General features: G+C 32.0%; 2 protein-coding genes across 14 annotated transcripts in view; one reads left to right on the top strand and one right to left on the bottom strand.

Moving 5' to 3' along the window:
• The window catches only part of upSET (SET domain-containing protein upSET), a 32797-nt gene extending 14135 nt beyond the window's left edge, over window positions 1–18662 (top strand). For 7 of the 13 annotated variants that reach the window (XM_074120735.1, XM_074120739.1, XM_074120734.1 and 4 more), the window contains 12 exons: window positions 3312–3677; window positions 5420–5640; window positions 5722–6283; window positions 6358–6495; window positions 6611–6788; window positions 7125–7249; window positions 8085–8198; window positions 8282–8539; window positions 12085–12343; window positions 12451–12588; window positions 13621–13935; window positions 15658–18662. In XM_074120735.1, the coding sequence (XP_073976836.1) occupies window positions 3312–3677; window positions 5420–5640; window positions 5722–6283; window positions 6358–6495; window positions 6611–6788; window positions 7125–7249; window positions 8085–8198; window positions 8282–8539; window positions 12085–12343; window positions 12451–12588; window positions 13621–13901 (2640 nt within the window). In that variant the 3' untranslated portion in view covers window positions 13902–13935; window positions 15658–18662. Of the gene's footprint in view, window positions 1–3311; window positions 3678–5419; window positions 5641–5721; window positions 6284–6357; window positions 6496–6610; window positions 6789–7124; window positions 7250–8084; window positions 8199–8281; window positions 8540–10310; window positions 10643–12084; window positions 12344–12450; window positions 12589–13620; window positions 13936–15657 lie in introns of those variants that run through there. The other 6 variants (XM_074120745.1, XM_074120733.1, XM_074120743.1 and 3 more) reach the window with 5 other exon arrangements.
• A 1998-nt stretch (window positions 18663–20660) lies between these two features.
• On the bottom strand, window positions 20661–21620 carry LOC141450374 (mitochondrial import inner membrane translocase subunit Tim22). Its single transcript, XM_074120749.1, has one exon. The coding sequence runs from the start codon at window positions 21429–21431 to the stop codon at window positions 20877–20879; it is 555 nt and encodes a 184-aa protein (XP_073976850.1). The 5' UTR covers window positions 21432–21620; the 3' UTR covers window positions 20661–20876.
• Window positions 21621–21676: the final 56 nt, after the last annotated feature.

Raw genomic sequence — 21676 nt, 5'->3', positions numbered from 1 at the left:
TGCACCTTTACTGTTTTATGTGATTAGAATAAATAGTACGGATTCATTCATTTTTTCCTGGAAAAATAACTTTAAAATACCAAGATTTTAATTTGGATTCTTTTGCTATTTGTGAAAATGTCTATTGTCGTACTTAACCTTTCCTCTTGATCATTTACCTACTCTGCAAAGAGCTGCAAAAATATGTTTCCATTTTCTTTTTGTAACTTTCAAGGTTAAGCTTCCCAAGCATCTTGCAATTGCACTTGCAAAAATGCTTAGGGATATTTGTATACCATCTTAAATTGTACAAGTTTTTTTATCAATTTCAATCCTGGCTACATTCCTTATTAATGATGTAAACTCTATAAATTAGGACGAATCATATTGAAATGTAAGAAAGGAGATTGTACAAAGCCCGTCCCCAGTACTACAAATGATTCACAATTTGATAGCTTGTTGATTTTTTGAATCAGTTCAAGAAGTGAAATTTTTTGGTATTTCACAAAAAATGTTTAGATTTAAAATTATACTAAAAAGTTCGCTTGTCTTTATACTATTGGTAAGTGTTCTCAATGAAACATAAGTAGTTATTGATCGCTTCTAAATACAAGCATATCTATACTTATGAAGTAGAAAATTAAATAGAAATGTTCAAAATATTGACCACCAATTTTAACAAATTGCTATTTAAATACGAAAATCTTTCTATCTAGTTTCTTTAATGAGACGAAAAAGCCTGAAATGACTGATTTATGGTTTTGTTGCGGTATTTCTTATATTTTTGAACAAGAACGAAGCTTCCCTTTTGGAACTAGTTATAAATAGGAAAATCGTTGCATTTATTTACAAGTTTATGCTTTACTAGTTAGACCTGACCTGCGAATGGTTTCCTTACACTTCAAGTGCTGGGAAAAACTAAAAACTCTCAAGAACTGGGATAATCTAGTTGTTCGATAATTGGATCGACCTGGATAATTTATTTCTCTGTGTGAGGACCTGCAGGGGAAAGCATTACAATCTCTTCAGTAGAAGGTTGGATACTTCATTTTATAATTGTCACAGCTAGTTTTATTTAATTCTGACTGGTATCGGATAACTTTAAATATGAGTTAGTCAGGTTTGTGTAGAGAATTTGACATCCATGGTTGCTTGCATTATCGCATTACAATCACTGTTAGGAAGTGTATTTTACTCTGTAAGTGCATATACTAGTACAGAAAAAGAAGTAGTAGAAAATACATTAAGATAAATTTTAAAAAATTGAAATAATTAATGATAATAAAAAGTTTACACTTTTTATAACAATATTAGGGAGTCATATGGTTTGTTTGTTCAAACTTGAAGTATTAGGGAGTCACATGGTATGTATATGTGTGTGGTATAATTATCGTATTTTCTCTCTGGGAAGGGGAATTTTAATTTATTGATTTAAATGAACACATCTATTATCAGCATTGAACTATTGATAGTTGAAGCACTGTCCAAGTACAATATGTAAAAACTTCTTTACTAAAATTACAGAATGAAATTCAATTCGAATTCTGAATCAGCCTCTTACGGCTTAAAAATAATCATTACCAATTATTTGTTGGTTTTCTAACGAATTGCTGATTAAAAAAAAGGAAAAGGCTGCATTTTATTTTTAAATTTAAAGTTTAAAAGTAAGTTATTTCAGTTTTCTATTAAATATGTATATACTTAGGCTATAACCTTCTTCAGGTCGTCTATTTGTGTCACAGGGGGAAATAATACTTGAAACAATATTTGAAGATAGATGAAAATTTGATATTGAAATTATCAACGTTCCTTTGTTATTTTCCTTTTTTAAAATATATCTGTAATTTTTCTGAATTTGAGAGTTGTTAGAACTGGCGAGTAAAATATTCTCCACCTTTACATTACAGCTGCTGAAAGTATTTTAAGCAGTTCAAACTTAAGGACAAACAAAATAAAATTAGCAATCGTAATATGTCTTTTCACGTCTATTTGAGTTCAACTAATGTTTTAAGATATTTCTGAACATTTACAATTTATTATAAAAAAATATTTTTAAGTTTTTTTTCGTAATTATTAATATCATCTAAATGAACTAATTGTGAGAATGATTTACCATCTATAAGTGGTGTAAAATAGATTTATTTGCCGGAAATTAACATGAAGCCTGATTTTGATAGGAACATTGACGTGAGGATAGAATTCTGCAACATCATAATGGAAGGGCTCCATCTTTCTTTCCTAACATAAAAATTGAACTTTTCTTCCCTTAACATTGTTATATAAGTGACTTTGTTAGTATTTTGCGTGCAAAAAAAGTAGCGAATAGTTATTTGTTTCAACTTGAAAGTTATTCAAGTTAATCTTGGAGTAAATTTTTACATTTCAGAGAGCAAAAAAAAATTAAAATGTGTTTACTATGTGTAAATGTTGCTTATAATTATGTTCTGTACCGCACAATTTGGAATGAGACCATTCGAATCCCCCCAAGTTGACACAGCAGCTCACCACTTAGTTGGATGACGATTGAAGGAAATTTCATCGGTGTAGAGGATATATCTTGTGACCTACAAATAATACGAATATAACGAGAAGTGCAGCATGAGAATAAAATTCAAAAGATTAAAAATGTTTCGAGTAACTTTAGCCTGCATATAAGGAACTTCCTGAGTTAAGCTATATCTTGTCGGTCATATCTTATGCTGATATGACATCAGCAGCAAACTCAAAATTGCGATGTTCCTTTCACATATGAGCTTTGACACTGAAGATAATGAGATACCAATTCGTTATAAATTGGTTTATTTTTCATTCGCCTTACTTATGTCAAAGAGTTAGTTTTCTTCAAAACATCAGTTTGGGTTTACTGATAAGTAAAATGTACATGATAAGTAAAATGTACACCTGGGCCTTTGCAGTCTTAATACGATAATAAAGTTAGGATGAATGTTGTAATGCATTGGCCGGCATCCGCACATTTATAAATTATTAATTCGTAATTTATAACTTGTATCATTTCTTCAAATCGAATGAGATTTTGTTTTGCTCTTTAATTTACTGACTTTCTGACATGCTAATAATAATCCATTTTGTTAAAAATCACTGCAAGTTAGTAAACTAACAGGAATCTTGATGTCTATTTACTAATAACGCTTCTTCATTTGTGATCTGGCATCTGCTTATAAATTAACAATTGTTTTAGGTACTTTATTTAAAAAGTAATGCAAATTTGGTCTGATTGATTATAATGAAAGTTGTAATGATGTTCAAATAATTATTTGGTGTTTTGAGGTGTCTTTTTTAAACGAATGATTACAATGAGTTTCTTTTAAAAGGTGGCAAAAATCTCACCTACACCATCATCTTCGCCGGACACTTCTCCGAACGGTGTAACCAACTCTACGGTATCTACCAGTAGCGCGAATAACGTTACTACTTCATCCGGTAGTGTTTCCACTTCTACTACCTCCACTAGTGTCGCTTCGATCACATCCTCCGTTGTGAATAGCAACAGCAAGGTGCGTGGTCAAACGGTGAGCACTAGAAGGGCAACAACGCCAGCTACTAGACAAGAAGAACGGAAACGGGCAACTGCAGCTGCAGCTGCTAATTCCGGCAATTCTGCTGCTCCATCAGCACAAATGAGATCCGTCTCTCCTAATAATCTACAAGGCGTTAAACAAGAAACAGCTGGCAAAATGGTTTGTGTCTCCTATTTCATCCTGTTTACAAATTTTGCTTTTTGCTTTTTTTTTTAAATTTTTCTTGGTTTACTCTTTTAGTTGTGAGTTGTGTTGGATTCATATTATTTCTTATTAAATAGGACTCACTAATTTAGTAATAGTGTATACTAGTACAGAAGATAGTTTAGAAGCAGTATTTGTGGGGAGAGTTAATTTTAATGATATTTTTGTTTTTACCATTTAAATGTAAAGAGTTTTTAGTAGAAAAATGTGTACATTCAGTGCCAATATTATTGAGTTATTATTACTATGTTATTCTAGTGACATATTTTTTGTCTTATAATAATAATAATTAATTATTATTATTATTATTAAAAGTTCTATAATTCTTTTATGCTTCAAATTTTTCCTCAATTTTTGTTGGCATTTCATTGCCAGCTTCTGTGTTGCTAATTAAGATGGTATTAATTTATTTCTTTTGAATTCTCAACAAGACTGAGGGCCTAGACACCTGTTCGCATGTTGACTTTCGCTCAAAATTTTTATTATCTCAACACCTTTTTACTTCTGAAACACTAATTTATACAAATAATAAGAACCACAACATTACTGAGTAATAATGGCATATGTTCCTCAAGTTGACTTCTATTGTGTCAAATTTGATTTTATTATGCCAGAAATAAAATAAAACTAACTAAATTCGCAGAATGCATCTCAAGCTATGGCAAACTGTACTTAGTAAGATAACATTTTCTTCATATACATGTATAAATCAAATATTGTATTGTGCAGAGTACTTTTAAAATATATTTAGTAAGTTTTATTTATTTATTTTTGTGATCATTAAATATTAATAGTAAAGTATACTAATGTAGTAGGTATTTGATTATATCGTTGATTTTGTTCATCGTTCAATGCAATTATACCCGGCTGTTTATCCATCACCATGGGTTGTTCTAGCTGGCTCACTGACTTGGCATAGCTGGCAGCAATATAAGCATGTTAGTGAGTTGGGGTCATTCTGTACTCACCTTACGGAACTCACCTGCTAAGGTAGTAGTAGGCACTGAAGGGACCAAATTCTTCAGTCTTCACCTCGAAAGTTGATGCTAGAATGTTCTAAATGAGTGAGCAAAGTTACTTCCGTCTGGGATGTACTTACTTCTAGTATGGTTGGAAGCCACACGGGTACTTCAGATAAAGAGAGGTTAGGTTAACTGGATAAGATAAGATGCGCTTCTCTTCTTTAGTGGCCTCGAACCTGCTGATGCCATGTTAGGCATATGACTGTTAGCTTCTACGAGTGGAAGGAATCACAGCGCATATACTCTAAGGGTTGAAATAAAGCTGTTACTATGAGTATCACTGACACACTTACGACTCCGTTACTTGATTCCTAAAGAGATGCCCAATTAGTCAAATTAATTTTGCTGAGTTTGAGTAGAGGAAGACACATCCATTTCAAAACATGGTTTAGAGCGTGAAGAGGTTGTTTTCAGAATATTCGACCGGTACAGGTCATAGTGAGTTATTGCCTGATTTGTTCGGATGATGTGAATCTTAAAAGATTCAAATCCAGGTCTGGATTTTTTAACTAGGTTGGCTTTGGTTGCTGTTATTTTCGACTAGCTATATGGGTGGGACCAGAAGGGCTTTGTTCATCCCCACACATAAGTAATGAGTTCCTCGTTTTCATAAATTTGAGTTCAATATGTGGATTAATTTAAATTGTATTCAAATCTTCCAATTTTTTTATTTAGACTCGTGAAGAACGTAAAATGGAAGCCATCATGAAAGCTATAGAGCGTTTAGAAAAGGACGAAGCTCGTAAGCAGCAAACTGTCACTGGAAACAGTTCGAGTGGAAGTGGTAGTGGAAGCGGAAGTGGAGTCAGTTCTGTTGGCAGTCGAGCAAGGAAGTCTTCGTTATCTGTATCGCCCCACAGGGAGAGATATGAGAGGGCTGCAACTATTAAAAAGAAGTGAGATATATTTAGTTTTTTTATCTTGTTTTTATTTTACGTTGTTAGAAGAAAAACATTAACAAGTATATATAATTTCAGAGCACCACGTTCAGTGCGTGAGACGCGTTCTTCCAAGTCTTCAATGAGGACACGTCGCGGAAAGCATGTTCAAGTTGCTTCTTCTCGTCGTTCCACAACAAGAAGAGCAAAGGTAACTGGTGGTACTAATTCGAAGCGTAGTCCAGCTAGTAGCAGAAACGAAGTCGATGATGATGAGGATGAGGAAGAGGAAGAGGAAATGATAAGCAATTCCTCGTCAGCAGGAGCAGTGGAAGGAGGAAGTGCCACAGTTGGTAGCACTACATTGCCCACCATACCGGCCCAAAGTCTTAGAAGAACAACTAGACGAAATGCTGGTCTTAAGATAGTAAAACCGCCAACCCAATCACAGTCACCACCCCCATCTAATGATATCCCAGCGGAAAGGGATGAGCAAATGATGGAGGAACCAACTATAGTCGCTTCGACCATATGCCATCTTCCTGATCAAGAGACAGCAACAAATGGTGCTAGTCCACCTACTGTGGAAGAGGAGGTGTTACAGGAACCAAGTGCTAAATTACCACCCTCTCAGCCCTTGCAGGTTGATACTCCAAATAAGGTGAATTGCACTTAATTTAAGTACCGAACTTTCTCTTTTCACGAAATTTCAACCACATTTAACCCTTATTACAGTTGGAAGGTGTGAATCAAATTTCATCAAGCTCCGACGTGACCCAGTCACCAAATGTTAGCAGTAGTTGCTTATTGGTGCCAGCAACGTCAGTTGGAGGACCTCTTGCTCCAGGGTTTAAGTTTCCAAGGACTAAAAAGGTAAACAAAACAAAAAAAATTTGGGGTTATATAATTCAGAAGCATTCCAAAATTTTAACCATTTAATATATTTTATTTGATGTAAATTATTATAATCTTTTTTTTTTTTTTTTAGAACTACATGACTAGCTGGTTTGGCACAGATGCTTCACACTCAAATCTTCCTACAACAGTTTGCGGCTCCAGTTCACCTCCAAGAACCAGTGCAACAGTACAAGCATTGGCACCAGACTGTGCAAAAAAGCGTTGGCTTAGACAAGCAATTTCTGAAGATTCGGATTCTCCAAAACAAGGTTATTTATTTAAATTTCTATTGCATTTTATTTCATTTTATATTATCTAGAACATTACGTACATTAAAACCAATTAGTTTGATTTGAATCTTTAAAAGAACTAAGGTTTTTAGTAGAGTTTAGGGAAAGCTTGAGGCGTCATGATTCTTTTGATAGTATAATTTTATTTTGAAGAACTTACATATTATAAAAGTTAATTATGTTTAAAAAAAATTGTAACTTGGAAGAAAACATATTAATACGTTAATTGCAGTAAGTGAAAGTTGTGTATGTTCGTTTTTGTTTTCTAATTTTTGTTGTCAAATAATTATTGTAATGTTCTTTTATTTACTTTAGCAGAGGCAGTATCTCCTACAGAGATGGCTGCGCCTCTAAAGAAGCGCAGATTTGCGAGAGAAAGTGTGTCATCGGATCATTCATTCACTCCACCAGCTACACCGCAGGCAGATAATGCTACCCAGGTTTGTATTTTTTCAATTAGTTATTATTTCACAGTATGTCCCCACTGAGAGGGGACAACTCTGTTCATTCATCGATGTACATAGACAGTGGCGCCATTGCTTCTTCTCTTAAAAGAAAATCAAATTGGTTGGACTAGGGTATTATCGCTTGTGACTCCTAACAATATGTAGTCCCAATCATCCTGTTAATTACTTCAAAAATTATATGTAACAATCCGATTCTTCTGAATCAGCTGTGGATCAGTTACTTCTTTCTATTCACTAGTACTCGCCGAAGTTTCTCAGGGTATATTCTGTGTTCACGTTTTTATAAATTTCACGCGGCAGATTTTCTAACTTAAAAATTTGGTATTTACAGTACTTTTCACTTAGGCCGATCTTTCATCCAGCTCTGACCATATAATTGCCTCCACCAGCATAAAGACCGGCTTAACCTTAAATATCTGGGCCAAAAATTGCAGTATTTTATTGAATCATCAAATTTGTTACATTACAGCGTGGTCTCTTGACTTTCTTACAAACTTGATTCACTAATTTTGCCCTTTAGATTTGGTGTCACCGCTTGGCATGTTCATTGTCCAACAATAAACGTGAAACCCTTCCATAACGAATTGATAATTAGAATCGTGCCTTCAATTATTTTGTAAATATCAGCCCTAATCCGTGTTTAACATCATTAAGAGAATCATCACGTAAATGTAAGAAATTGTTGAAAAAAAAAGCCTTGTAAGTTTTGCAGGAAATTAAGTCTTATGATAAATAGTGTGAATAAATTTAAACACCAACCCCGAAGATTTTTGAATAAACATAAATTGGAACGGTTTCTGTTACATAGTTATTTGACGATGAGGAAAATTCATTGACATCACCAATGGAATGCAATGGAAGCTCCGCAGCCTTGGACGTGAATCACAAAATGGAGATTTCTTCTAACAAAGAACACGAAACTGTAAGTATTTTTATGTGATCTGTTTTATTTTATTTCGCACTCATCTTGTTATTGCATGGTAATAACGTTTTATCTAATGGTAGGTAAATGGCCCGAAAACTCCACCATCGAATACACAGGACCCACCGTTAGATCCAACGGACGACTATGAAGGTCTACGAAGAGAAATGTCAGCTGCCTACGATTTCCTTTCTGAAACAAAGTCATCATCACAGTCTACCCAACCGCCTCCGGCCCAACAACCGCCACCCCCTCCTCCGCCACCACCTCCACCACAGCCGGAGGAAACTTCACCAGTAACGCCTGCCAGTGTAAAAGAAGAAGCTAGAGTTAAAAGAAAGGTTAGTTCTCAATTTTTTTTTGTTTTCTCTTTCTTGATTTTTGTTTAAATATGACATTTTATTTGAATAGATAAATAGCAGTAATCAAGAATTATTTTAATGCAAAAATTGGGAATAAGATGTTTGGGTATTTTTTATTTTTCTTCAAAAACAAAGAAAGAAACGTTTGCATAGAGTATTTAGGCAACATTTAATATGTAGTACACGATGAACTTATGTAGCTGTCGTCAGGTAAAGTAAAAACAAATTTTAAAAGAACTAAGTTGACATTTATTCGGTGGGGTAAGAATTTTATAGGTTAGTTCTCATCAACATAAGTAAGTTTTTTAATAAATTAATGCACTAAAATTTAACATAAATTTGACTGCTTATGCTTTGGTTTTCTTTAATTTGATTTCTTTTCCTTTTCTTTACCAACTGAACTTACTCTTTTATTTCCATTGCATATTCCTTTTACTACGAGTATTTCCAGTTTTTGTCAGTTAATTTGAATCAATTAATGCAATAAAAAGAACTATTTAATACTAATTAGTTTAAAATTCTTGTATGATCTCTCACTTAACCTTTCCTGACTATAATTCTCAAGGTTTTTTTTCTAATTGATTTTCTCTAAAATTCCATTTTTAAAACACCAATACGACTCCCAAATCGACTTAGAGAGAAGCCTACCCGCATCCCTATTCAAAACTGCTCCAAAACTAGAAAAGTGCTCTTAATAAATTTATAGATTCATGAGTACATCACGTATATTCGAAATTTAGTGAACAACGAGAAAATTTAAGGCAACATTTCAGAAAAGTGAACAATCCTGCTAGTAAATTTTTACTTGGTTTGAGGAATTTTAGCTAACACATTTAACCTGCTCCTAAACGATTTGTATGACCTAAGACCGTAAATTTTGTTTAAATGATACCCTATTATGTGCACAGAATCTTACATAAGCATCCCCACGTAGATGGTCTCAGTCTCAGCAAACTGCACGCCCAATACTGGTGGGAGTCTTAATCTCTTAACAAAACTTGAGTGATTTTAGATTCATTAAACTTCATCATTGTTATCATGAGAAGTGGAATTGTCTACTGCGGAAAATACAATGCAAATAGATTAACCCGCTGTACACAACCACAGAGAGGAAATATATTTGATAACATGTTGCTGCGAGTATTGATGAAACTCATTTTGAGATCATTGATTCCTAATGGCCGTGCAATTTCATCCGCAATCTTCGATGTTCAGCGTTTACTCCGTTTTGGCTTCCTCTTTTTTTTTTGCCAAAATGGTTAAATATTTAGGAGGAAGTATGGTTGCAAGTGAGTGCAACAACATCTTAGAAACGAAGAACTTAGAAATCTAAGAGGCTCATTTAGATAGTATGTCTCTGTGTAGCGACAGTACACTGGACGAAAGTCGGCAGTGCTCTAAGAAGCTGTTAATCACCATTTAATTTTCACAATATATAAAATATATAAGATCTTTCAACGTAGTTGAGCCCTCCGGGCAAAAGCTCTTATATCATATGTTAAATTTGCCATAAATTGTAATATTAAAGTAATTTTTTATAGAAATCCAAAAAATATCCAAACATTTTGTTCGTATTCGAATAAAATAAAAATTGAAGTACTGGGAAATATTTTTTTTTTTCAAAATCAGTTTTAATTTAATTAGAATTAAATTGTGATCTGAAAATATAATTTTTATTACGATTTTCTTTTTGTTTTAAACGCGAGTTAGTCCTTAACATTTTATTACATTAGTTTGGGTTTTTTTCCAGTTGAAAACTACGGAAACTGACTTTCCTATCTTGGAACCACCACCATTTCCATTATTCTCTTGTGTTTCACATGGCAAGAGCAAGGATTTGTAGCGTATAATTCCTTCTCTTTTCATTGATTCGCACAGAAATAGCCAATGAAAGTAGTACTCGGAAACGACAACAGCGCTGACAATTAAGATGAACTCTCTCTGAATGAAAAGAATAAGCTGCACAAATTAAAATTATAATTAATGAAGTTTTTAATTAGTTTATCGATTTGAGCTTTGTGTTTGTAAAAATGTAAAACACACCTTCGAATAAAAGCGGGAGTTTCTGTAAAAAAAAAAAAAGTTTTAAGTAAGTACATAATAATATAAAATCGTGTAAAAATACGTTTAACAGTTTTATAAATATATATGTACAAATTTCTGTGTGATGTATATCCTTATTAAACTTGCTGTAATATAAAGGATTTTTTTTACGAAAGAAAATATTTTTATTTCTGTTCAAATGTTAAAAGAAATTTTCATTGGCGTGTGACTGCTTTATTGAAAAAGTATCATTTTTGTGCGTGGCGAGGAGCACAACGCTTTCCGCTCAGAAACTTTCAAAAATGGGGAACAAACTTACTTACACGCACCAAATCTCATCGGTTGTGGGCGATGCTCCAAATATGTTTCTTTCCTTGCTACATATTTCTAATTCTACATTATTGCATGTAGTTTCGACATTCCTAATATCTTAATATTGGTGATGTTTACATCCTGCCTTCATGTAGGAAAGGCAGTTCTCAGGGATCCTCTAAATCAAAATTACCTTCAACTCACTCTTTTTCCTGCCATCAAAAAAACATCATAGAAGAATTCCGTCAGGTTTGTATGATATTATACAATCTTGCACTCGGCCAGTGTTTTATAACTCATTTATGGATTTCTCCTCCGGGCCGAATTGATATGGTGGAACATTATGTAAGAATATTAGAGAGAGAAGCCATCAATTTTATGGTATCTCGTCTGGCAGAATAAGGATTGGTGGTACAAATCAAATTCCTCAACAAATGACCTATGGCTACCCAACATTAATTCAGTTCCAAGTAGTGTTGCCATCACATTTAAATAAAGTGACCTTTTTTTTTACGCCGACTTCATACAACGAAGGATTCCCAAACTGAAGTAATTATAATAAAGAACCACAGCAAATCCTACCATATGGTTTAGAAATCCCTTTTATATAATTCTTTTTGCCAAATCTTAAAGCAAAGATAAGCTCAGTTTATATGTATACATACTTGTAAAATCTTTACACAGATAATACTATTGGTAAGGGACGACGATTAATTTGTTTTATTGCAAAGCGTTAACTATACAGAAATTTGTTTAAGACGTAATTGTGAAACAATGTTTCTCGTGTAATTAATTATTATTTTTCAATTCAGAGTAACTGTTGATTGGATTTTTCTGTTTAAATCTATCCATTTTTTCAAGATGGATCATACTTGAATTCCTTCGATGTATTCTTTCTCCTTAAATAAAAAATTTGAATTGATGTGAAATATGATCTTTAATGTGCAGTAGAGGGATATTGATAGATTTCAAAGTATAAAAAATTATATTTGATCAGAATAAATAAATAAATAAAAATAGCTCCCGGTTAAGTAAATTTGTTAATGGGTACTATAATTTGTTTAAAATAATCTGAAAGATTTATTTATTTCATAATAGTTACATTATCTTTTTCTTCTATTCTTCTCTTATTTTCCTTAATATATAAAAATGGTAATTTTCTTTTGCAGCTCTCAATTTCTGAGTATCGAGAACGGTTGAAATCAAATCCAGAAAAAAGAAGTGCACTGACAGAGAATTCATCCAATTCTGCGGGAAGTAGTTTATCAAACGGACCTAGTGTTGCAAACAGTCAATCTTCTGAGACTGAAGAAGAAGAAGAGGATGATTGTGATCTTAATTCACCAGATTTTCTGAAAAGTTCTGCTTCTCTTTACAGCGCCACTGCCAATATCACCACCCTCGATCACCATGGAGCTTTCAAAAAAGGTATGGATTCCTTAGATTTATACTTATTGTAGATTATATTTACTTTATAGCGCACTTCCTGTATTCTGGTTTATTTTGGGCTTCAAATGAGTGTTGTTATTGTCTAGGAGTTGGAAATGTTAGTAAATTCAGTCCAGCGCCTACACAATTAGAACAAGAAAGGGAAGGACTTTCAGATAGACTTCGAAGAGAATTTGGGCTTTTTGTTAGTGACGACGAAGATGACAGACATAAAAGAAATTCTTGTAAGTTGTTTGATTTTTCAATATTTTTCTGATTTTTCTTTTAATAACGTGCGAAATGCCTGTTTATTTAATTTTTAAGACGTTATAAAATTAACAAACGGACCATATGACTTGTTTGTTTACCTGTAGTTCAAGAACTTCAAGTCCTCTTTTGTATCCACAATTTACTTTTATATTTATTTTCTGTCTGGCATCAAAGGTTGTTTAGGAATTCCAAAGTGAAGTTGCGGAATTTTCAAAAAATTCCGGACTAACTTTCCTGGGAAATTAAAAAAAGTCAACTTCGTCAGTTTTTTATTTTCTAGAAATATTTTCCGGGAATGAACCTAGAGAGCTAAATCAGTTCTGATCTAATAGATCTACTATAGTTTCTTATTCATGAAAAACTATCAACACTAGGTTCTAATAGAAAATTATTAATTAATATAGATGGTGAGTTAGACTCTGCCCACCATCTTTGAGTAAAGTTTTCGATGGAATATTTTGTTTTGGTTTTATAAAAATGAATAAAATAACAGTCCTAATATCCAAAATGTAGCCTATTACATTTTAAGTATTGTCTCGAAATTACCCATATTTCGAGCTGTTCATGTTTATTGTATTGTTTATGCCACTTTTTTAAATATTAGCAAAGTATTTTTGAAGAGTGTCTTAGGTAGTTTCCTCCGCACCGCCACGGAGAAAATGAGCGATTAAGCGAAAAAAAAAAAATTTTGTTGGTGCTAGCAAAGCATGTACGCAAAGTTAGAGCCGGGTATTTCTCAAATAAAGATGATCCAGGAATCCCTCAGCTGCTTACAGTTTGGCCATCTGGGGTAAATAATTAATAGATAATTCCCTTGACTTTTTTTTCTGGTTTCCACATCTGTCCAACTTTTTGGTAGCTATACCCTCATAAAAATACTTCTATAGAGAAGAAAATTGAGCAAGAGATAGTCCAGAGAATGCTGTTCGCACCCTCCATTATCAAGTAACCCTCCTCTTTTTTTTATACATTAGAAATTTGTATTTTGTATTAATTTTATTGCACAGTGGTGAGCGGAGGTCTATGCGGCAGTGTTGGTGGATTAGGTCCGCCGGAACTAGTGCCAGTCAGCGTCACTTCATCTGCAATGGACATGCCCATGAAGAGGTGTCGAACAAGAGGATCAGCTGCGCCGCCTCCACCGCCACCGCCACTGCCAGTGTTGGTGGGCGAGCAATGGATATATTACCCACCTCCACCGCCCCCGCCTTCATCACCTCCACCACCGCCGCCACCCCCACCGCCTCCGCCACCTTCCGCTGTCTACCACCATCCTCACGTCGCCTGAACACCACGCACTCTCTCCTATCATTATGGATGACGTTAGTATACAATGTCTTTGCAACATTTTTAACTTATTATAATGCAGAACGATATTTTCTATGACCTGTTCCATATCGCTCAAAAAAGCAGTGAAATTTTTCTAATGGAACAAATATGTTAGAGGAAGTTTTGAGTTTAGGGGGAAGGGCCATGATGCCACGATATTTTTGAAGATTCGCCCATCCTTATCGGTTAGTATTGATAAAAACTGTCCGTCAAGTTATCAATACTTCTAACATTACTTCAAAATTTTTGTCCATACAAAGGATATTGAACGGTACGTTCTGGTTTGTAGTACGGGGATCTACAGTCTACAGAAACTCTTTACTTTTCCTCGGTGATTATAGATTTTTTTATTTTATTTTTTAATCCCAGTTGACTACTCAGGAGTTTCAGGCGCCACGGTAGCCGAGCGGTTAGAGGCGAGACCAGCGAAGCTAATATGTATTGTGGTACTGGGTTCGATTCCCGGTCTTGAGGCCTTGGATTTTATTTAAAGGTTAATAAAAGAAATTTACAGTAAAGTATGTTTGCTAGTCGCCTCCGTCCACGACACCTTATTGGTAGTTGGACGTTAAGCCCCGCCTGAAAAAATAGGCGATTACTTTACTTTACTTTACTTTACTTTACTCAGGAGTTTCTACTGAAGCATCTAAGGTTTGGTACAATTCCTATCTATATCCTCGAGAGGTCCAGGTGAGCACTTGCCTGATTGTACATTAGATTAAAACAATATTGTCTTCATAACAGTAACTAAATTTCAGCTGACGATTTTGTTTTAAAGTCGTTCACTCATAAAGTTCTTGAAGCCGTTTTTAAAATGAAGTGTAATTTTTTGCAACATTACAGATCAAATATGGTTTGAGAAAAGCGTTGCCAAAAATTGAAAAAAAAAATGCATTTTCAGAAATTGTTGTATTTCTCCTTGCTTTTTTTTTAAAAAACATAAAAGCGTCTAAACACGCGAACCTATTTTCAAGAAATGGTGTCATTCCATAAGAATTTCATGTTGATGTACCGCTTTGAGGTCTCGATCTTGTATATCCTTTAGGAGAGAATATAAGGACATTACTAAAAATATTACTAATTTTATTAAATTTTAATAAAACAAGCTTTTTCGAACGTTTCTAAATGGCTGAACAGCCAAGCTGAAGTATGAATGAAATGTTGCTAATTTCTGAACTTTTGGTCGTTTAATAACCTTCTTTTGAAACTCTTTAAAGTTTTTGTTAATGAGATTTTGAAATTCAATAGCGATTAGCTGGTATTTACGCATATATTCAGCCACTGTTTGGACTCCTGTAGTCATTACCAAGCGCTTTACTGCGTCAAACAAGATTATAGTACTGTATCACAAGATTTTTGGCTCGATCGTTTGGCAAGATTTTGGAAACAATCTTTCAAGTTTGCATTTATATTAAAGAACCTCCTTTTTTATATGTCTGATAGAAACTCCCTGACAGAAAACTTTCGGTGGAACATTATAGTAGTAGTTCTCATGGTAGTTCAAAGAAGAGCATTCGCACCAGATATGCTACTGTGAGGATTCGCTTGTTTGTTTAGAGGGACATAATTTTCGGTGAACATTCAATTTAGACGATGCAACATCCTCTTTCACGAACATTAGTAGAAAGAATTGAAGATATTCAGTATAATCTTAGTAAAATTAGCAGGCAAAATATTTGAGTGACTAAAAATTGTAACTTTTTTCTACCTTCCAGGATGTACAAGCGGAAAAAAAAAACGCTGTGAAAAGAATTCGGGAGTTGATTTGTTTGCTCTCTCATTAGAAGTACAAAAGAAATCGGGGGCAAAATTCAATATTGTAGATAATTTAAAGAAGAAAAAAGCCAATATTAATTTTAAGTGAATAGAAAGAAAAAACATTGTATAAATATATTTTTTTTATTATAATTATTAATTATTATTAATATTAGAAAAAGAAATTTTGGATAAATGATTAATATATAAAAGTACATATTTATGTATATATATTTATATATACTACCATATGTGTATATATATATATATATATAAATTGTTTTTAAATTTTTTTTTATTTTGCTAATTAGAATTTTAATTATAATAAAGAAAACAAAAAACAAAATTGAACATTTTCTCTTGTACAAAAATAAATATTGTACATGTTTAAAATAATATTTTGTAAAGAGTTTTATAATATATAAAATTATATATACACATGAAATATTTATAATTATATAATTAATAACGTACTAGATATATATAAATATAGTGTTATAAAGAATAATTATAATATATTGGATTGTGAGATTTTTAAAATGAATAAGACGACGAAAAGGAATAACTTTTAGGTAAATCAATCCCAGTGTAAATATTCTATGTATTTTTGAATATATATAATATATATTCTTTCTTTCTTTTGCGGAAAAAAACCTATGCACTAACCAACGTCACATATTAACAAGATATTAAATAAAAAATTAAAATATAAGTAAATAATTTATCTTTTTATATAAATATAAAAATTACATTAAAAAAAATTAATTAAAAAAGTTTGTATAATTTTGTAAAACTATAGAACATGTATGAGGAATGAAAGGAGAAAAAATTCTCCTTCATTTCCACTCCCGTTCAAAAAATTTGTTTTTAATTGTTTTGTTATCAAATATTTTTCCCCCTTGAGGTGTGTTTAAGTTTTGTTTAAGGACTATCGTGCAATAATATTAAACTTTAATAAATAGCAAACTTTTAGTATATATATTTTAAAAAAACATTACATTTTTGCCTATGAAGAGAAAGTAAAAAGTAAAAGTTGAACAAATTTCAATTTATCTAAGCTTCTGGATTCCTAATTTTATTCTTTAAGTAAAGAAGAAATCAGAAGATTCTATTTAATTTTTTCGTTCTAGAGAAAGCGCTGAAAAATTATTTTTTCCAAATATAGCAGTGGCATATCCAGAATTCTATTTAGGGGAAACGAATCTACACGGTCAAAATATTTTGGGGGGTTTCCATACCTTAGTACCAATAAAAATATTATTTGGTAAAATGGTAATCTTTTTCAGTGAAAGATTGATGGTATTTGACAGCAGTTTGATCGAATGGTGGGAAACCTTAATTATCGTCAATTTTATTAATGCAATAGTACTGACGAATAAGTTCGATCGGATAGAGTACGATTTAGTAAGATTAAACGAAATAAATGCGCATCCTATTAATACTCAATTAATGGCGTGATTGAAATATTCGTTTATTATCAAAGCACTTGTTTCTGATAAAAATCATTCGTCCCTTTATCGTTTGAATGGTGGAAATTTGAATAAGCTGTCAAAGCAACTACTGGGTCAAAAATAGAGTTCAAAGTTCAAAGAAATAGTTGTTTTAGTCAGAATATATATATTTTTCCATTTAAGCTACCTACGTGGTCGTTTCATGTTGAATAAAATGGTATACACTTCTGTTTCATTGACCACTTCTTATCAATACCAAAGCTATGTTAAACATTAAAATTACCTATGCAAAGTAAAAATACTTTTCACTTTACTTTCATCGTGATTTTTTTGGGTGTATGTTTTCAAAGCGTGTAATCGCTCCCCCTCTGGATCTGCTCCCGATATCTAGCTGGAAGTTTATACATGAACTAAAGCCATTTGCAGTAGGAATAACCGTTCCCTTAAAATATCCTACCAAGGGTTAATTCTAGGATGAGAAGAACTAGCGCAATTCTATCCAAGTACAGCTTGGTTCACGTTGCTTTTTCTTAGTTCTATTTTTTGAGTACAGATTAGATTTTTTTCGCTACTTCATTTAAAGTTGGTTCGTTTTTTGATCTAATTATTTAGGCTTCTTTTTCATAGCAATTTAATGAAAGATTTTGGTTTAAATAATTCAAACCTCAAAAAACTTATAATACTCATTATGGTCTATTCAAAAAGTAAATACTACAAGAAAAAAGAAAGAACATTATGTTTGGTTTTTTGAAAGGAAATTAATATATAATGCAACTATAATTTATTATTTTGAAAAAGAAAATTACAAATAAAATTTATATTTCTTTTTTATTTTTATTATGTTTATTTTTCTTAGTTGAGATGGATCTTAGACTAATTGATAAAATTTCTGTCTACTGGAAGAGTTTTTAAATTGTAATCTTATTTTATTTTGTAATCTAATTACATAAATTTATTTTCTACTTCCGACATATGATGAGTGGATATTATCGTAGATTATATGCTTCTTAATAACAAATGTTTATCTTAAATTGTTTATTTACTTGACTTCGCAAGTAGTTAAGACTTTTTACAAAGAAATAACATGGTATTTATTTCCTGTTGAAGTATTTTCTGGGTTTTGTCCGTTTTTTTTTGTTTTTACATCTTTTTTTAAAGCTGGTATAACTTCAACAAAAAATACAAATAAATTTTTTAGTTAAACTTAGTAGGTGTATGAGTATCCCAGTGAAAGTGCAGTATCTCACATTCAATTTTTTGGCTACAAAGTTTTAGAGGTTGTTTATATGTTAACTAATTGTCAAGCAATGAATTACCAATAAAAAATTAAATATACAAATTAGGCATACCTAAACTAAGATTGATTACAAAGCTTTACATGCTTAAGTAACATAAATCAATGCGTAAATAATAGGAAAAACTGTTAGTTGTTGGTACCTAATATATCCAAAAAAGTTTATAAATAATCAATCTTCCTGTAGACAAAAATTTAATTATTTTTTTAATAACTCACTCCCCTGATTTGCAATCTAGATTAATGATGAATTTAATGTGTGCATATTGTACAAATAAAAAAAAAACTGTAAAAATATTTTGCTTCTATCTAATTTTTATGATAATAAAGTTATTTAAAAAGAATATAATGGCACTACTTAAAAAAGTTTTTTTATCTAAATTAAAGCGCTTTAAATTTAAAGAAAAAAATTGTCTCAAGTACAAAAATTGATACGATGCCATTTTACCTTTTTTTTATGTACGTAAAATTATTTTTTTTTTAAATTTTTTAACTTTTCTTCTAGTATTGGTAAATTTTGGTATTCGGAATCAGGCCATTTTATTTAAAAAAAAGTACATAAAATATAGTTTCGTTTAAAAGTAATTTATTTTTATTTTGCCAGATTTATTTATTTTTGTTTCCTTTTTTTACAAAAAAGAAAGGTTGTGTTTTAAACAATTTAACCTGAAGAAATTGTAAAGTGAGTTTTTGTCACATTTACACTCATAATTATTTAAAAAAGAAAAAACAAAAAAAAAACATTTAATTATATAAATATAAAATGTAAATATAGAAAATACATTTAAAATTTTATGAAATATTTTTATTACAGGTAAATCCTTCTTTTCAGAAATTGCTTCCAATTCCCAGGGGCTTTTTAAAAAATGGCATTAAATTGTAACTATTTAATATTTTATATGGTTAAACTGTTGTCATAAGTAGATAGATCGGTTCATTTGTTTCACAGAGCGTTCATGTACATTCGCCATATTGGTTACGATTAACTTTGTATGTTATTCTATTTATTTCTACTCTCTGAGTAGACTCCATTTCTAGGCTTGCAGATATTATATCCGAATGTCCCCGTTAGGGAAATATTTACATACTCATTCGCACTCCTTACCCATAGACCCTCCTCCCATGATTTTTACCTGACCTTTAAAATGCCACATTTATCAGCGTCATCAATTAAATTAAGTAAATGGAGGAATCACTTTTAACTGTAATCACCCAGAAACAAGGCTTTAAAAGATGTGTTCGAGAAAATACAATTTTTGTTGCTAACAGTCGCCGGTCCCAAAGCGAAAAATCTTAAATGCTGTCTCCCAACTTAATTTTTAATTTTATTTTCTCTATTATACGTTAAAAATTATTAAAGAAATAATGCTGATATTATTTTTAAGAACATTAAGTCTATAAAAAGATGCTGTAGCAAAACCTGCTAATTTAAATTTGTCTAAACTTAAAATTTTATTTATCTTACTTTTTTTTTCAGAATCATTAACAGTTTAACTAGTTGGTCGTAAATTTCCGGTATGAAAACGGAAATTAAATTATTATTAAAATAAAAATAAAAATAATTGTACAAAACATTCAATTATCTTTGTCAGGGCATCGATGACAGTTGTTTCTATCAATCAATTTAAACATAAAAATATTAAATGACATGCCGAAGCAACTGTAATTATTTTTTAAGGCATGACATCCTAGGTTTTTGGAATAAATTCAACCGAATAGCGACCTTTGCAGTGAGATTAAGGAAGAAAAAAATATGAAAACAAGGGGCTCTGGACTCGTGCGGCCGCTCTCCAAACAGAATTACTCAGAAAAATTCTAACAAAAGTTGATGCGGCATTGGATTAAAAAAAAAATCTGCAGGCGCCACATATGCGTACATTGTAAACGCCTTAAATTAAAACATAAGTTCCTGAAATAAATAATATTCAACTTACAGGAAAAGGAGTTATAAAGAAGGAAATTCTCAGCTTTAATTTGTGGGGCACATTAAAAATTATTTATATAAGCTTTTTTACGTCATTTTTATTATCTCTATTTAACTAGATACAAATGCGCTTACATAAAGAGAGATGTTCTAGGAAAAACTAAAAGTAAAGGAAAATTTATTTTTACTTGTAAACAATCAAGAAACTAAACCAAAGTAACCTGTAGAGGTACCACTCCACCCAGACACAAATGTTTGATTAGTTTTACTATTTTGCTACTTCTTTCTGTTACCTTTTTGTTTTTAAGGCGCCAGTTACTGAGAGGGTAGTATTAAGCTTATGAATTCATCGTTGACAGAATGTATGAGTCACTTTGAACATTTAGAGTGTAATTATGGTTTATTTCACTAGAAAACTTGTATTTTGTAAAATGAAAGTACACTTTTTACGTACAGCTCTAGCACTTTTGAAGTTGCTAAACGATTTTTTTTCGTGTGATTACCATCAGATCAGTGTCTCATGTAATAATCAATGACGGTTGAAAACGCTGCAAATCCAGCAGCCCCTATCACACCAGCTTTAACACCCGCTCTAAGACCTATTAAACCTCCAGTTACCGCGCCGGCATAGGTACCATTTCTCCAATCTGATTTACCCCTTGCTGATTCAATATTACATTCTACTGCTGAGAAAACTGCACCGATCAATGCAAAATTCTTAGCATAACTCAAACTAGTGGTTTTCATCTCTCGTAATATCTCTCTCGCAGTCTGTTGTCTGATTTCATTCCCTGGGCCTTGGGCAAAATTTGGATTAACACTGGATGTAAACAAACCTATGGCAGCACCAAGTCCGAAACCGAGAACACAACTCATGACAGTCTTAAAAAAACAACTTTCAAAAAATGCTTCTACCCTTTTTTCATCTTGTGTCTTTAGTGCTATTGGTCCTAAGTTACGTGGGACTATTATATTCTCCCGGTATCTGCACAAGTTTCCCAAAAAATAATTTGATAATGATTTAAAATCATCATCGTTCTCTAAATTGAAAACTTTCTCAGGCATGACTATATTAATTATAACCTTATTGCAATGAACTGAATAACGTTCTATATAAGTTTCTATTGTAAAACAAAAGTCCAAATGAAAACAATTTCCTGCAATCACAACTCGGCCCCATTAACAATCAATTAATTATCAATTATACACACTCCCTAACTTAAACTTTCCAGCTTACATTTTCACTGTTATAACTTAATAACACAGTATAACCTTATTTTCTATTAAATAAGTTACACTAATATAGTTAC

Source organism: Rhodnius prolixus, unplaced genomic scaffold, assembly GCF_049639745.1.
Source record: "Rhodnius prolixus isolate KJV_2025 unplaced genomic scaffold, Rpr scaffold_2, whole genome shotgun sequence".
NCBI lineage: Eukaryota > Metazoa > Arthropoda > Insecta > Hemiptera > Reduviidae > Rhodnius > Rhodnius prolixus.
This window is presented reverse-complemented; position numbering and strand designations above follow the sequence as displayed.

Excerpts from the sequence above, each read along its gene's own strand:
- LOC141450374 (XM_074120749.1), bottom strand. The coding sequence starts at position 21,431 with ATGCCTGAGAAAGTTTTCAATTTAGAGAACGATGATGATTTTAAATCA.